General features: G+C 39.3%; 1 protein-coding gene across 16 annotated transcripts in view; it reads left to right on the top strand.

Moving 5' to 3' along the window:
* Positions 1 to 16,827, top strand: part of MAIP1 (matrix AAA peptidase interacting protein 1) — a 72,807-nt gene that overhangs the window by 6,318 nt on the left and 49,662 nt on the right. For 3 of the 16 annotated variants that reach the window (XR_009055093.1, XM_057745567.1, XM_057745560.1), the window contains one exon: positions 694 to 1,122. The exons of 11 other annotated variants lie outside the window; for them this stretch is intronic. Coding sequence is in view for 2 of the 5 variants with exons in the window: in XM_057745560.1 (XP_057601543.1) it covers positions 694 to 772 (79 nt within the window). In the remaining 3 variants the exon portion in view is untranslated. Of the gene's footprint in view, positions 1 to 693; positions 1,123 to 16,827 lie in introns of those variants that run through there. 2 more of the 16 variants (XR_009055089.1, XR_009055088.1) reach the window with 1 other exon arrangement.

Genomic DNA, 16,827 nt, shown 5'->3' with positions numbered 1-16,827 from the left:
CCCCGTCCCAGTCCTCTAAGGCATCATTCATCCTCGAGTTGAACTCCCTTTGTTATACAGCAACTTCCCACTGGCTATCTATTTTACAGTTGGTAGTATATATATGTCTATGCTACTATCTCACTTCTTCTCAGCTTCCCCTTCACCCCCCGCCCCCGCATATATTTAAATAGTTATTTAATTTAAATCTACCGAATTGTCTCCTTTTTAAGGTATCATTTAGAACACTATAATCAACACTAACCTTTGGTTCTTCTGTACTCCCTACTAAGATCACGGGCAGCTCATAAACACTTCTATTTTCAAGATTAACCTTAGTGCAAGCTATAAGTCTAATCACATAAACCAGCTTCGCCATAGTCCAATTTGTTTCTTCTCGTATTAGGCATATATTATAGCTAGTACTTAACAACAGAATAACATTGAAGTTTCTCTCAAAGACTGGCACTGGCAGATGTTGGATTATATGTAGATCAGTCCATTAAAAATATTCATTTTAGTTGAGAATACACTTTTAATTTTGTAGAGATATTTTTGTGATCAAATTGGTAGATTAAACTTTTGATTTTTATTTACCATTAACTATTAGCTTTTTGCTAAAAACTGCCTTAATATATACTTGCAAATTATATAGTTATCCAGGAAGTGTTTGGACTGATATAAGATTCACGTTACTTATAATTTTTTCCCTAGATTTCAGAGAGAGTTTACACAAGGAGTAAAGCCTGACTGGACCATTGCACGGATTGAACATCCAAAGTTATTAGAATAATCGTTCTTGGAAAAATCAGCTTATTGGACTTTTAGCAATTACTGTGAAAAACTAAGGAAGAAAAAATTTTGGGGTCAGTTGATCTTCACTTAATCAATTGTGTGGATTGCTTTTGTATTACTTTGAAATACTCCTTGTAAATTGGCATGATACAATAAAGCATTTTTCAGAGATAGTCATCACTTTCTCTAGAAGAGGTCAAAGTAAAAAAATTACAGCAGCCCATCATTGGCATCATATTCAGTATCATCTCTAATGTTACATGTATATGTGTATATATATATATATATATATATATATATATATACACACAAACGAATTTTACAGACAATAAAGAACATATTGAAAAACTACACATTTCTAAATTAATAGTCCTTAAATATTTTATTCGTGGTTAATACATTTATACCAATAATTCAAGTATATGTAAGATTTATTTTTAAAAATCACTGCTGCTGTTTGATTACCTCTTTGGTCACTAGCTAGATGAGAAAGAATGGATGGAATTAATAGCAGATGGGTCACTACAGTACTAAAAATCAGTGAAGCTTACTAAAGCACACAGAGAAAAAAGAAATAGAACGGTAGGTTAGTCCCCTATGAAATAGTAATGTCTTCTAACATACTTGTATTTGGACTCCTGGAAGTCGGGATGGGGAGACAAAAACAGTGTAAGAAATAATGTCTGAAAGTTTTCTTAATTGATGAAAATTATAAACCCACAGATCCAAGAAATTCAACAAGCAGGGAAACACATAAAGAAAACCTCACTAAGGTACATCATAATCAAATTGTTGAAAACTAGAGAAAATTAGAAAAGCAGCTGGAAAAAAAAAAAGGCATATTCCATGCAGAGAATGACTGTATTTCTTTTCTCAAACTATGCAAGTTAGAGGCCTTGGCATTACATCTTTAAAGTACTGAGAGAAATAAACCTGTTGTCCTAGCAAAAATATCCTTCAGAAAAGATGAGAAAAGACTTTTTCAGACAAGGAAAAGATGATAGAATTTGTTGCCAGAAGACCTGTTTTATAGGAAATATTAGGAGGCAGTGGTGATTTTTGACAAAGGTGTCATAGTTATTCAATGAGAAAGAAGTCTTTTTAACAAATGGAGTAACTATATATTCAAATAGGAAATAACCTCATCTCTCACCTTATACCATACATAATTTTAGTGCAAAATTTAGATTGCAAAATGGATCATAGACTTAACAAAAGCTAATACTCTAGAAATTCTAGAAAGAAACAGAAATTGCTGTTGTGGGACAGAGAAAGATTTCTTAAGAGACTGAATCTTGAAAGAAAAAAATGTATAAATTGAAATTTATTAAAATTAATACTTCTGCTCTTTGAAAGACAGCAGCAAGAAAATGAAAAGCCAAGTCACAGATTGGGAGAAACTATTTGTAATACGTATATCTGACAAAGGACCTTTATCCAGAATATATAAATAATGCCTATAGCTCAATAATGAAAAGTTAATAAACAGCTTTATCAAACTGTGGACTTGAAAATGGGTGCATTTTGTTGTATGTAAATTATATATTTTTAATGCAAATTATACCTAAACAAAGTTTGCTAAAATATTTAGCAAGAAAAGTAATTTGCAGAAAAATAAGCTCAAATGATTAAATTTTTATAAAGTATAAAACATAGCTAATCTATGTTTCATCTAAGATGAAACAGGTAATAGATCAGTAAGGCACATATTACAGGAAAAAAAATGCCACCAGTTAAACTATCACTTGCTATTTGCTTGTAAGATGCATCTCCAATGATGGGGAATATGTGATTTAGAATCAGTGAAATAGTGTGATTTATTGTTTGTGAACATATACATATATGATAAAACTTTTAAAATGCAAAAGATTAATAAGGCACTAAATGCATTATAGTAGCTATTATCTGGGGAGGAAGAGAGTGGAATGTGACTGTAATGTTTTATTTCTTCAAAAAAAGTAACTGGTAACCCAAATTATGGTCTTCGTATATGGTTTCTGAATAAAAGGAGCCAGACGTTGGGAAGAATTCCAGGTCTATGCAGAAAACAAGCATGTTGAGCACCTTTTCTAGTACCTGTTGGCCATTTATGTATCTTTTCTGGAAAAATGTCTGTTCAGATCCTTTGCCCATTTCTTAATTGGGCTATTTGGGTTTGTTTGGCTTTATTTTTGCTGTTGAGTTGTATGAGCTCCTTGTATATTTTGAATATTAACCCCTGTCAGATATGTTGTTTGCAAATATTTTCTCCCATTCCACAGGTTGCATTTTCATTTTGTTGATGGTTTCCTTCACTGTGCAGAAGCTTTTTAGTTTGTTGTAATTCCACTTAATTTTTGTTTTTGTTGCCTTTGCTTTGCTGTCAAATCCAAAAAATCTTTGCCAAGACCAATGTCTAGGAGATTACCTCCTATGCTTTCTCTAGGAGTTTATGATACACAACTATATACTTTTCCCTTAGATTCATGAAACATTAACATTTTGCCATCTCTTTTTCCTTTTCTCTCTCTATTTACACACACACACATACACACACAAATTTTTATCTAAACCATTTGAAAGTAAGTTTCAAACATCGTATACTTTACTCCTAAATATTTCAACATGCATTCCCCCCAAATAAGGACCTTATCCTATATAAACATAAGAACAATTAGCAATAATTCCATATCATCTAATATTTAAAACCAAATTTAAAATTCAACCAATTATCTTAAAGATATGTTTTTGAACTGAGGGTCAATCAAGTTTCACACATTGTATTTGTCTTTTCAAGATTTTTAGGATATCCTTGATCCCTTTTAGGACATTTCAGTTTTGAGGAGTCTAGGATAGTAGACATACAGTTTGTCCCATATTCTGAATGTTTGATTATTTTATTATGGTGTCCTGGAAGTTAGGGCTAAAAGGCTTAATTAGATTCAAGAATATCTAATAAGTAATTTGTGTACTTTGTAATATGTAGCACATATATACATATACTTGTATATACACATACTTACATATATATACACACATACATGCAATTTGTGGTAGGCTGAATAATGGCTCCCAAAGATGTCTGCATCCTTAGCCCTGGACTCTGAATATTTTATCCTACATGGCGAAATGGCATTTTGTAGATATGATTAAGGATCTCATGATGGGGAGAGTATCCTGGATTATCTGGGTGGGCCCAATATTATCCCAAGGGTCCTTATAAAAGGGAAACAGAAGGGTCAGAGAGGAAATGCTCTAATGGAGCAGGGGTTGTAGTAATATGGGCCATGAGAGCCAAAGAGTGTAGACAGCATCTAGAAACTAGAAAAGGCAGAAACAGATTTTCCCCAGAGTCTGCAACAGGGACACAGCTATGCTGACTCATTTTAGACTTCTGACCTCTAGAACTGTAAAATGATAAACCTGTGTTGTTTTAAGCCACTGAGTTTGTAGTAATTTGTTACATCAGCAACAAGAAATTAATAAGCAAGGTAATCCTTACATGAATCAGTATTCCATTATAATTTGCAAAATCATTCTCTAATTCTACAATACCTTTTGTTGGCATTCTATAAAACAGAGACCCCTTCTCTTTAAAAAAAAATCACCACAAACTGATGAATTTTAAGCATCCAATGTGATATCAATTACAGTAGTTATTCTTCTTGATGCTTAAATCTCCCCGTTTGCCAGTGGGAGCCCCATAATCTGCTGTTTCAAATTAAAGATTATCATGCCCCTTGTGTTAGTCTCTGAAGGCTTCTGCGTTTTCTGATGCAACAATATGTCCCAGGATCTTCCTGTCCATTTCGTGCCTCAGACTTGAAAAACCAGTGGTTTCTCCAAGGCGTCATGACTTCTTTTCAGGGAAATTTCTATAGACTGAATATTTGTGTCTCTCCTAAACTCACTTGTTGAAATCCTCAGTTGCATGTAATCAGGAGGTGAGGCCTTTGGAAGGAATTAAGTCATGCAGGTGGAGCCCTCATGAATGGGATTAGTGCCCTCGTAAAAGAGACCCCAGGGAACTCCCTCCTTCTGCCTGTGAGGATATAGTGAGAAGGTGGCCACCTATGAACCAGAAAGCGGCTCTCACCAGCCACTGAATCTGCTGGTACCTTGATCTTTGCAGGCTCCAGAACTGTGAGAAATAAATGTTTGTTGTATAAGCCACCCAGGCTATGTATTTTTGTTACAGCAGCCTGAACAGTCAGACAGGATACTGTTTAGAAACCAAGATTTGGGCATCTTGAAGCATTTTAACCTTTCATGTCTGCAAGAGAATGTTCATATTTATATGTATTTGATATTTTGGGTCATTTATCTAAAATGAACTTTGGGAGAGCTAAATGTGGATTGTTTGCCTTTATTTCTGTCAACCTTATTTAAAAGAACCCCTCCCCATCACTCTCTATGCCCTAACCCAGATTTATTTTGGTTTATAGCACTTATCATGTCCAACACTGTAGTAAATATTACTTTGTTGATTTGTTCCATTGTCTGTCTTTCCAACTAAGGGAGGAACTTTGTCTATCTTGTCCACCCAGGACCCAGAATAATATATGGTACATAGTAGAGCTCAGTAAATATTAGTTGAATAAACATGTAAGTGAGTGAGGCTCACTCACTAGTGCTGCATTTCCTGGATCACGTGACAGAAACATTTTCCCTCTTGCTTTTGATTTAATGCCCTAGCAAACTGAATGATTTATTTTATCATCTACAGTCCCCCCTCAAGGCATATATGGTATTATTGGCTACGTGACCTTGCTTTTATAGTCCTGTAATAAATGTTATTTATTCTGAACACCACACGGTGGAGCCAGTTGTGTATGGAATATAAATGCAGGGTCGGCAGTAAGTTTGATAGGGTCTGAAGTCACTGAGAAGCGGCAGGATTGCTTTGCTTACTGACAGATTTTTGTAAATAGATATGTTATAGGCAACTTGCCAACAAAAAAGTTTTTTGAACAGAATTCGTTGATGTTGAAAGGGTTAAATGTATGACTCAGATCAGAGGGAACTTTTACCCTCGCGTCTTCTCTGATTGCTGGAACCACAGATTACATCATTCAATTCCTCTGTGATTACTGCCATCTTCAGAAGGTTTTTTCTGCATAGTGTAATGCATCAGTCAGGATAATATAGATTATGCTGCAGTAACAATCTTCAAATCTCAATGGATTGAAGCAAGAAAGGTGTATTTCTTGTTCAAACTATGTGTCCAATGAGAGACACTTGGGGACACTGCCAGTGGTGGCATCACCTCCCTCCTGGACACAGTTGATGGGCAGCCACTACCTGATACTGTGGCAAATGAGAAATACAACTCTGAAGGGTTTCACATGAGCAATACACGCCAAACTTAGAAGTGATACAATTCACTGCCTAGAACACATCCGTACTCTATCACAGAGGTCCAGGAAGTGCAATTCTATCACGTGGCTGGAAAGCTGAGTATGAGAAGCATTTGTTAAGCAATGATAATGATTACCACAAACTGCAAGGAACTATTTCTCTTGTTTTAACCCCAGGGATGGCTACTGTAGGGCCAGTCAGTGCACACTATTGCATCAGGGAGATCAGGAGGCTCCACAGAGGCACTTCCCAGATCTTTTGGTGACATAAACTGAGAATTATTGATACGCTGCTATGGGAGCCTGAAGATGAGGGTCTCTCTCTATTCCTGTACACCAGTGATTGCAGATGTCTTAAACCAGTTTTAAATGAAAAAGGCCATAGAACACCTGAATTTCATTCTCTTCGTTTGATGAGATCTGCCAAGGTGCATTAAAATATCCCTTAGATTAAATAAAAATTGGTCAGTTAAGACCTTATGTTGTGTCAATCTTACAAATTATTTATTGTTTCAAAATGATAATTTTAAGAAACTTATATAAAATAGAACTTTATGAGTACTTAATTTTGGTCATTCAATCTCACAATGTGGGTACATCATTACAAATATTTGTGTACCATTTAGGATTAGTTCTGACTGCATCAAACAGAAAGTTTAAAATCATGTAAAAAAATCAGTTATGTAGAAGCAGTTGATTTCTCTTACACTTAACGGAAGTCCAGAGATAGTCTACTTTGGGCTGGTATGACAACTTCACAAAGTCCTTGGGGATTCAGGCTCTTTCTAGTCACCACTGCCTTCTTCAGAGTATAACCCTATCCTCATAGCACAAAATGGCTGGTAGAGCTCCAACCATTGTATCCATATTCCAGGCAGCAAAATGGGGGAAAGGAAAGAATGAGCAAAGTATACATATCAGCTGTCTTTTAAGATGCTTTCCAAGAGTTTACACAAAACACTTCCACTTAATTTCATTGGCTAGGAGTTAGTCATATGGCCACACACAACTTTGGTGGTGATGGGAAATATAAACATAGTCTTTTAGCCGGGTACAATTTATTGCCCTGAATAAAACTAGGGGTCCTAGGATTAAGGAAGAAGAGACAGTAATTTGCTCGAATTGGGTTACTTGAGTCATGAACCAGTGCTGACTCTGGTAAATAGCTGGTTGGCTTGCTTTGCCAGCTTTACTAACTGAGACGTAGCTTTAAGAGCCCATGTGCTTTCTAACTGGGGTCTGGTAATAGTCCTAAACATAGCCAAGCAAAATTTTAAAACTATATGTAACAGAGCACCAGGGAAGACTTTTGATTCCCGAGCTGTTTAAGGATGCTGCAAACAATATGTCCAGACCTCTGGGGGCTCAGTCCCTGTTCTTTACACCACACACACATTCCTGCCTGGAGGACCCTGAATATAGTTTATCTCATCTTCAAAAACAGGAACTTCCTCCTGCCTGCCCCTCCCCCTCCATTTTATACACCAATCAGTCTATTAGACATTCTATCAAAATTTACTTCATTTACTTGCTTAATAAATTACAACTCTGGCTCAGCAGTATGTGAGAAATCCACCAGGAACAGAGGAAGAATTAGAATTAGATAATCAATTCCTTTTATGGGCCTTTCCTTAGCCTTTGATGTTGTGAGTGCAGAGTAGCTTTGGGCAAGGCTGGCACGCTGCCTGCCCTCCTCCCTGCCTCCTATCCTGGCTTTATTGATCCTCAAAATGTGCATTGCAATATTGCATTCTACTCAGGGCAGCTGAAAGTCTCCAACAGAGCAAAATGGAACTGTGTTCTGGTCTCCCTCCTCTTAAACCTCCTTTTATGGTACTGTATTTAAATAAGCCCCATGCTACAGAGAACAGGAAGACACAATATGATTTATCTCAAACCAGAAGTAACGAAATCCAATAATTGACCTTGTTAACTAATTCATTGCTAGGGAAGAGACTCCCTGTTATTGCTTCCTAAAGGAAACAACAACAGCTTTAAAACAACTTCAAATTTATATCACATAACAAATCACATATTTCAGTTATTGTCAAGTACCGTGAGACAATATTTTTTCCTAGGGAGTAAGTACATCAAGAAGTAGGACTGTCCAAAGAGAGCTGTCTGTGGGGCCTCACTGGAAGTTTATCTGCCTCCCTATTTCCCTCCCCACCACTGTTCTCAAGCTTCCCATTCTGTCTTCAATCACATCAAGGTTGTCCCTGCTTTGACACCTTCTCAGGAACTGTCCCTTTGCCAGCCAGGCTCTTCGCTCCGATCTTCAACGGCTGGTCACTTCCTGTCATTCAGGTCCAATTTAAATGCCACTCCCTCTAAGAAAACACTGCTCAGCCACTCTAGAGCAGGCCAACCCCAGCACTCTTTATTTGCCATTGTTTTATTTTTATCACAGCATTTATTGTCATCTAATAGTTTCCTGTTTACTTATGTGGTTATTGCCTGGCGTCCCTGCATTAGGAGGGGGGGCTTCCAGTTTTAACCTAGCACCTCATCGTATCTGGCAAAATATTCTCCACCTCATTGGTGTTCAGCTTAGGGCGGAATTTCTCAACCCCGGTGCTATGAACATTTGAGGCCACATAATTCTTTGTTGTGTTGTCCTGTGCATTGTCGTATGTTTAACAATATCACCGGCCTCTACCCATTAGCATGGCCCTCTTTGTGACAACCAAAAATGCCTCCAGGCATGGCCAAATATCCACTGGGGACATCGCCTGTAGGTGAGGAACGCGGGCTTACGCTGTTGGCTGCTGTGTTCCTGCTTTGGTATTCAGCAGGCAATATTTTCTCAGAGTAATAATAGCTATCATTTATTGAATATCTACAGATATTGGGCACCGTTCTACGGGGTTTTACATTTAATCTTTACAACAAAGCTTTCAATAGGAACTGTTATTATCCTCCTTTTCCAGATGGGTAAACTGAGGCACAGAATGATTGATAAACTTGTCTAAGTTCACACCATTAGTAAGAGTGAAGCTTCGGACTCAAACCAGACAGCAGGCTCCAGAACTTTGTGCTAACAGTAGCGGGCACTGGTGTGGGGATCCCATTGTCTCTGGCGGTAGAAACTGGGCATCAGATGGGCTACCCATCCCCCAACCCACACACCATTCATTCAGAGTGACCACGAGCAAGTGACAACTTTCCTCTCCAAGCCTCAGTTACCTCTGTAAATAATAATAACAATAACTTGATGCAGGGTTTCTTTAGGAATTAACTGCAAGAGCATACGTGAAAATACTTAGCCTGGTTTCCGGTACATACTAAGTCCTGAATTCATAACTCGTCTCCTTCTTTTGTCCTTGGCTCCAAGCTCCAAGCAAAAAAAAAGCAGAGTTTAAAGACCCCGGTCAGACAAGCCCCTGGGGAAATCTAACCTTTAAGCAATCTGCAGGGTTTGTTGTTGACCGGAAGGGGAGAAAGCGGCCGCCTTGGAAACAGCGGTCCAAGCTGGCATCTCCTCCTCCGCTAATGACCAACAGCACAAGCCATCAGCACTTTCCCATTAAGCCAAATGGGCCTTTTAAATCTGTACTGATTAGATACCCCGGGGCCTGGCTGACAAGTAGCCTTCCGCGCTCCATTTCTTGATGTGAGTCAGTGAATTAATTGCCTGACCTATTGTTGGTTCTAACACGGCCAATTAAATATTTTCGGATGGAGGGCATGCGCATTTTGGCCAGCAGGGGGCCTCCTTCGCTCACATAACTGAGTTGGTGCTCAGGCTTGCTGGCAGAGCCCCACCAAAAATTGGGTATTTTTGAAATGTTCGCTCAGATTAAGGGTTCTAAATATGGGGCCCATCGATCCCTAGGAATAGAATTCTGTGAACTTGGATGAGAAAAAAAAACTGTTTGCACTAACCTCCAACTGAACTCTAGCATTTTCTTCAATTGTGACTGTAGGCAGCAAGTCACTGATGTTTGTCCAGCCCACAGTGGTTGCTGCAGAGATCTTGAAATATCATTTATATCCCTCCTGACTTCAAAAGTGCAGTAGCTGTAGGACCTGCTCCTAGATCTTGATTTAGTACATTAAGAAAGAAGCTCATATGGACCATATCACAGATTTATTGTTTTGTTGTTGGTATTTTAATAACTGTCTTTGATATTATTAGTTTGTGTTGTACTATTTTATTTTATTTATTTTATTTTATTTTTTATTTTATTTAAAACATTATTCTAAGAAGCAGTCCACAGACTTAATCAGACTGTCAAAGTGTTCATGATACAAAAAAACAAACAGCTGGCTGACAGGCTGCTAGGCTGATCTCTGGAGGAAAGAAGTTAGTCTTCAAGAGAATCTTCATGCTTAATAATTTTTAGTCATGACTCACTTCTTGCCCTTCGATCTCTTCCAGTGACATAAACATGTACCACAGTTATATCAGAACCATTAGCTACAGTGCTTGGCTGTGGATAATTTACATCAGGAGAATTTCAGTGTCTTCAGAATCGTGTTGACTAAATTTTAGAGCATCCAGGATGCCCGTCATTCTGGCCTTGGGGAGGAAGGGGGCTAGCTTTTCCAGCTGCCTTTGACTTCATATTTTTGTTATGCTTGGTTCATTTCCATGGCTCAGGAATCTTCTGAAATAACAAGAATTTCTCTCCACACTCAGCGCTGAGATTCACTTACTCTTCAAGGGGGAGGCCTCTACGTTCTGCAGGCTGTGCTTCCAGGGGCAGTTATTCACCCACTCCCATGAGAAAAATTCTGAAACACCTGTACCAGAAGGAGAGGAAGAAATGGACACGTAGAGAATTTCTTTCCCCAGATTCTTCAGTTTCTTTTTCCTCAGGGAAGTGAGGCCACAGTGGGGAGGTGGCTGGTCTGGGCCAGGCTGAGATGTCCAGTTTTCCTGCCTAACGCCGAGTGCATCCCAGACCTCGGCCTCCGAGGCCACAGGACCCAAGCCAGCCCAGGTGATGAGTGTCTGCTTAGCGCATTTTCCTCCTGCTTTCCAAACCTCCTACTTTTTCTCCGCTGCCCCTTCCCCTGCTACTCCTCAGCCCTGTCCTTTCACTCCTAAGTCACACCTTTTTCTTTATTCCCTAGAAAAGCAATGACGACCCCAGCTGCAGCAATAATAACAAAAAATAATAACCACCCTTGTATTTATTAAAGACCTATAATGTGCAGGTATAATACAAGGTGCTTTAACTACAACCTTCTCATTCAACCCCCTAACCAGTTATCATGGGTTGGTATGGGTTTCATGTCTACCTGGAACCTCAGAATTTGATCTTATTTGGAAATAGGGTCTTCGCAGACGTAATTAGTTAAGGATCGAGATGAGATCATCCTGGCTTAGGGTTGGCCCTAAACCTAAAGACTGATGTCCTTTTAAGAAGAGGGGACATCAGAGACACAGAGAGGAAGGCCGTGCGGAGATGGCAGGGGCTGGAGTTACGCTGCCGTCAGCCAAGGAACGTCAGGGCCCACCAGAAAATGGACGAGGCAAGGAGGGATTCTTCCCGAGAGCCTTCAGAGAGAACATAGCCTCGTTGATATCTTGAGTACAGTCTTCCAGCCTGCAGAACTATGAGAGAAAAAGTTTCTGTTATTTTAAGACCCCTAGTTTGTGGTACTTTGTTACGACAGCCATAGCAAACAAATACACCAGCCAATGAGATGGGTATTATTACCCCCATTTGTCAAGAAACCCAGGCTCAAAGTACCTGCATAGATTTGCACTGTGGGTGGAGGACCTAAGATTTGAACCCAATGTAACAAATCCCCAAAGCCTTCCAACTTCCCTTCAGTAGTGTTGGATTCAATTAGCTGTTGACCTTGATAGTTGATTACAGTAATTTGTTTTCAAGCTGGAGGCAGACATGGGGCACAAGCTGTGGGAGGTGCGCTGTAAAGGGGTTCCCAGAGGACTTCTGCCCTATCTGGGGAGGGAAGCAGAGAAGCAGGAGCAGCTCTCCACCATCTTTCCACTTAACTATTCTTGGAGTAAATCACATAGAGCCTGCATTCCAGGACCATTCCTTGGGGAGGTTTGCTCTCCTCCCCTCATTTTCATTCCTATCTAAACTATTTTAGGGGGTTCTACAGATGTTCAAATGAGGAATCAAGCTTGCTCTCTGAAGCAGGCCTCTTGTTATTGTAGGAAACCCTCACTTCCCAGCAGATTAGGGTCCAAAAGACTGTTAGGAATTTTGGGGGGGCTTCCCCGGTGGCACAGTGGTTAAGAATCCACCTGCTAATGCAGGGGACACGGGTTTGAGCCCTGGTCTGGGAAGATCCCACATTCCACAGAGCAACTAAGCCCATGTGTGCTGCAACTACTGAGCCTGTGCTTTAGAGGCCGCAAGCCACAACTACTGAGCCCAAGTGCCACAGCTCCTGAAGCCCTTGTGCCTGGAACCCGTGCTCTGGAGGAGAAGCCACCACAATGAGAAGCCCACACACCACAACAAAGAGTAGTCCCCGCTCACCACAACTAGAGAAAGCCTGAGCACAGCAAAAAAGACCTAATGCAGCCAAAAATAAGATAAAAATTAAAAAAAAATACTACTTAAAAAAAAGAATATTAGGAATTTTTTTTAATATAAAAGTGGCACCATACAAGTTCTGGCTAAAATCATCTGTTGGTGAAGAGAGGGCTTGATTTTGCCCAATGCACAATTTTTTCATAAGAACATTTTTAAGAAGATGAGTATCTGTCCTATAAAAATCACTGAATTCCTGAGGTTCTTAAAGGTTTTGTCATATTCTACCTACCAGACCCCGTAGTGTGGGGTGAAGTTCCTAGAGACATTAGACACTTGTGGACCCCAGATGGTGTCAGCATGGTGCATGGCTGGCCTATGAGTTGCTTCAGTGATGCTGCCGGTGATTCATTGGTGTCAGGTCACTTGACTGAGGGGCTGGAGGTTTATCAATGTTCCTGTCCCTTGCTTGTCAAGAGTTACAAGGTTATATCCACTGACAGGAGAGTTTTTATTTAAAAAAATAGGATTTCTAAGACAAGATCAATTTTAGTCTTAGCAATCCTGATACTGTCACTTTAGGTAAAACTCATCACAGGTTCAAATCCCAGTTCAGTTCTTACCAGGTGGGTATCCTCAGGCAAGTTCTCGAGCTTTCCTGGGCTCTGAACCTTTCCACTGTGAAAATACTAACCTATCTCAAAAGCTTGTGGTAGGCTGAAAATCTAAAAGTCAAACAGAATATAAAAATGGGAGAAAGCAAAGTAATAAAAAAATGTGTATTATCCCCTTCCCAATTGAACACAAAGGGTCATAGTCAGATGTGGATGTGGTCTTGGAGCTACTTGCCAAAAGTAAGAAACATATTATCCTAAATGAATTTTTTTTAAAGCTGGTGATCCCCTTCCTTTTATTTCCCATCTGATTCCTAGCAAGAGAATAGATGATGGGGAATAAAAACCTGTGTCAGGTTGGCAATTTTTGTACTTCTGTACACAACTGGGTATTATCAAACTTGTGAGATCAGGAGGTCTGCACATGTGTAAGATGAGTCTTTCTAGTGGGGTTTTAGCCAGGATCCTTGAGCTCGTTGGTTTTTTTTTTAAGGTTTACAAATAACTTTTTATTATGGGAAGATTCAAACATACACAAAAGTATGGCGGATAGCATTATGAGCCCTATGTACCCATCACTCAACCTTGAGCTCTTTTATAATAGTATCCTAGCATCTTGCAGAAACACCCTTCAATGTCAGCTGATCCAACTCTCTCATTTGACACACAGGGAAATGGAGGCCAGAGAACCTCCTGGATTCATTTTTCTCTTTTGTAAAATGGGAGTGACAGTCCTTACCTCAGAGGGGTTTTCTCTGTTTTAAGGGTGTAGAAATGTGCCTGGCATGTAATAAGCCTCATATAAATGTTTGTGAGGCAGCAACGCTTGGTAATGAAGAGAAAATTTGTATATCAGACTGCTGAATTCATACTCTGGTCTTTCCCTCACTATTTTGTGACCTTGGGTGAAGTGACTCAAGTCCCTTTCATCATAGAACTGTTGCAAGGACTAAATTAGTTAATATACCTAAAACAGCACCTGACCCATGATAAGCACCATACAACAATTAATTTTTATTATTGTTATTTTACAAGAGATTATGTGGTTTATATAAGACTGCCCACTCAGTAGCAGAGCCAGAAAGAGAATAAAAAATGTTGGCTCCTAGCTGTGTGTACTCTACCAAACTAATGTTCCTCTCCAAGGAAATTGGTTCCACATAAGCATAGGGTCCATGTACAACCTCTTTTGAGGCCATTTCTAACTCCTGTGATTATGATAGCACTGAATTGTTTATTTCACCCCCCAGGATCATAGAGTTTGCAGCACAGCTTAATGAATAAGCTGTAAATAAGTTCATTAATAACCTATGCACATGACCTGAGACTGAGAAAGATGCTCAGCCACTTGTCTCCATGAGGGGGCGCCAAAGGGAGACAGAAAGGTGGAAGGAAGAGGAAGAAGTAGCTGCTTCCTGTTTGCTTCCTGTTCCTGTGCCTGTTGCCCAGCAATGGCCCTTCATCCTAAGCCCTCCCCAGAGGCAGTTGATTCCAGTTTGCAGTTTTCCCCACCTTTGCAGACACACCCTTGTCAGAGACCTGAATCTGTCCTCTGAGACCCTGAGGCAGTAGCATTAGCCAAGCTCCCTTCCAAACTCCTAAAATGTAACCATCCCAACCTCCTCTCTTTGTTCCCCAGCCCTAGGTGGTGGCTACTTTGTGCAGATATTACCACTGTGATATTTCAGGGTCCCCTTTTTGCCTTTTCAATTCTTTAATACCTAGTTTAAAATTCTTTATATTAAATTCTCACTGTGAAAATAATTGAGGTGGTTTATTTCTTCTGACTGAGACTGGCTGATACACACGTGAATATGCATTTATAAAAATAAAAATAATCCACAAATAGAGGCAAGTCAAAAGTCCTCAATCATCTCCCCTCTCTTCTCACACCCCATACTGGATGTGTCATATAAATTAGCTCTACTTTGGCTTTACTCATAGTTACTTCATTTCCTAGAGGAAATCACAGTTCTAAGCAGCTATCTGTCCCTGTAGAACTTTAAAAAATACATTTACATATATATAGGTACACACTCATATATTGTAGAGTATGATCACCTAATGAAAACATAATGAAATAATGTAACATAAGTATAACCATACATTAGCATTTAAAAGTCCTTCTTCTCTTTTCTAAGAAAATTGATCTTTTCCATTTTAAAATCTTAATTAGAATTAGATCCCAGTTCTCTAATTTTAATCTGTTCCTGCTTCTTTTCACCACTCAAAATGACATACTCTCCTTTCAATTCTTTCATTTTTTTCTTTGCTCTTGACATAACTTATGCTAAGTACATAGTAATGGGACAATAAACAGTAGCTGTTATAGTTACCACAACAGAACTCCACTGCGTGGCTCTCCTAGGATAATAAGATGCAATGAGCTTATTATGAGATGCTTATCAACCGAGCCATAACTCATTTTTAAGTTAACTCTTTTACCAAAGGAGTAACTTCTTTACCAAAAAGTACAGTAGGAGTTATTAAGGGAAAACATAAAACATACTCAATATTGTTCCTGTCTCTAAATTTCCTATAATCTAGTTGGCTTCCTCTTCCTGGCAGTTAAATAATGTCAATTGAATGTGAAAGGTAGTACATGGTGGAAGAGTTCAGAACAGAAAGAGATCACTTTCAGTGGAGAAGCCAGCAAAGACTTTCCAGAGGAGATGGAATTTGGGCTGAATCTTGGCGGAGCACTTGGACTTGAAGTAACAGAAGAAAAAAGCCAGAAAGGACATTAAGAGCTCTGATCTATGTGACCCAGATTCTCTATCACAGTGAAACGAGTTGCTTTCTACATCGTAGAGCAGGATTACACAAAATCCACTTATGAGGTGGACCAACGAAGGGAAATATCTATGTATAAAACCAAGCATGGACCCAAGGAGAAAAATGTCTATTTCTCTAGCTTATGCTGTCATGTCCAAGATAAAATTCATGTAAAATTCATGCTCTCCTCTCTTTCTTTATTTTTTTTAGCCACACCACGCAGCATGCAGGATCTTCTCCGACCAGGGATCAAACCCATGCCCCATACAGTGGAAGTTCAGAGTCTTAACCACTGGACTGTCAGGGAATTCCCATGCTCATCTTTCTTTATCTTTTGCACAGCTCTGACAATTCCTCTTCTCATTCAACACCCTTCAAGACTCTCCCCACCTCAAAAACCCCCAACCCTCCCCAACAAACAAACAAACAAGAAAAATATTTTTAATTTCTTTTCTTTATTCACCTGAATTTGCAGACCCTGGTCTTACATTCAAAGACAAGCAGTCCTGTTGCATTACCATTGGTAATCCCTTTAGATTTTTCCTGAACATCTCGATGAAATTCTCTCATAAATCCCCTTCTTTGCTGACCAAGGGCTGTCCAGGTGCTGATTTTGCAAGATACGTGCTAATGTAAAGTATGTTCCCTTTGTGTCTTTTTATCATGTGGTTGTGCTCTGCTCCACCTTCTCCATATTTATGTCCTTATCAGAGCTGCACACAGTATTTCAAATGAGCTTCGGTGTTCTTCCTTCCAGGCCAGAATGTTGACTGTAATCCTATAGCCTATCTCAAAATTGGTTTAGGGGCTTCTCTTTCTCCTTGTGGTCAAAATAGCTTGTCTTGTAAATGCCAGAATATATTTTTA

The sequence above is a fragment of the Hippopotamus amphibius genome, chromosome 8, assembly GCF_030028045.1.
Source record: "Hippopotamus amphibius kiboko isolate mHipAmp2 chromosome 8, mHipAmp2.hap2, whole genome shotgun sequence".
Lineage (NCBI taxonomy): Eukaryota > Metazoa > Chordata > Mammalia > Artiodactyla > Hippopotamidae > Hippopotamus > Hippopotamus amphibius.
The sequence above is the reverse complement of the archived record's forward strand: the minus strand, read 5'-3'. Positions and strand labels throughout refer to the sequence as shown.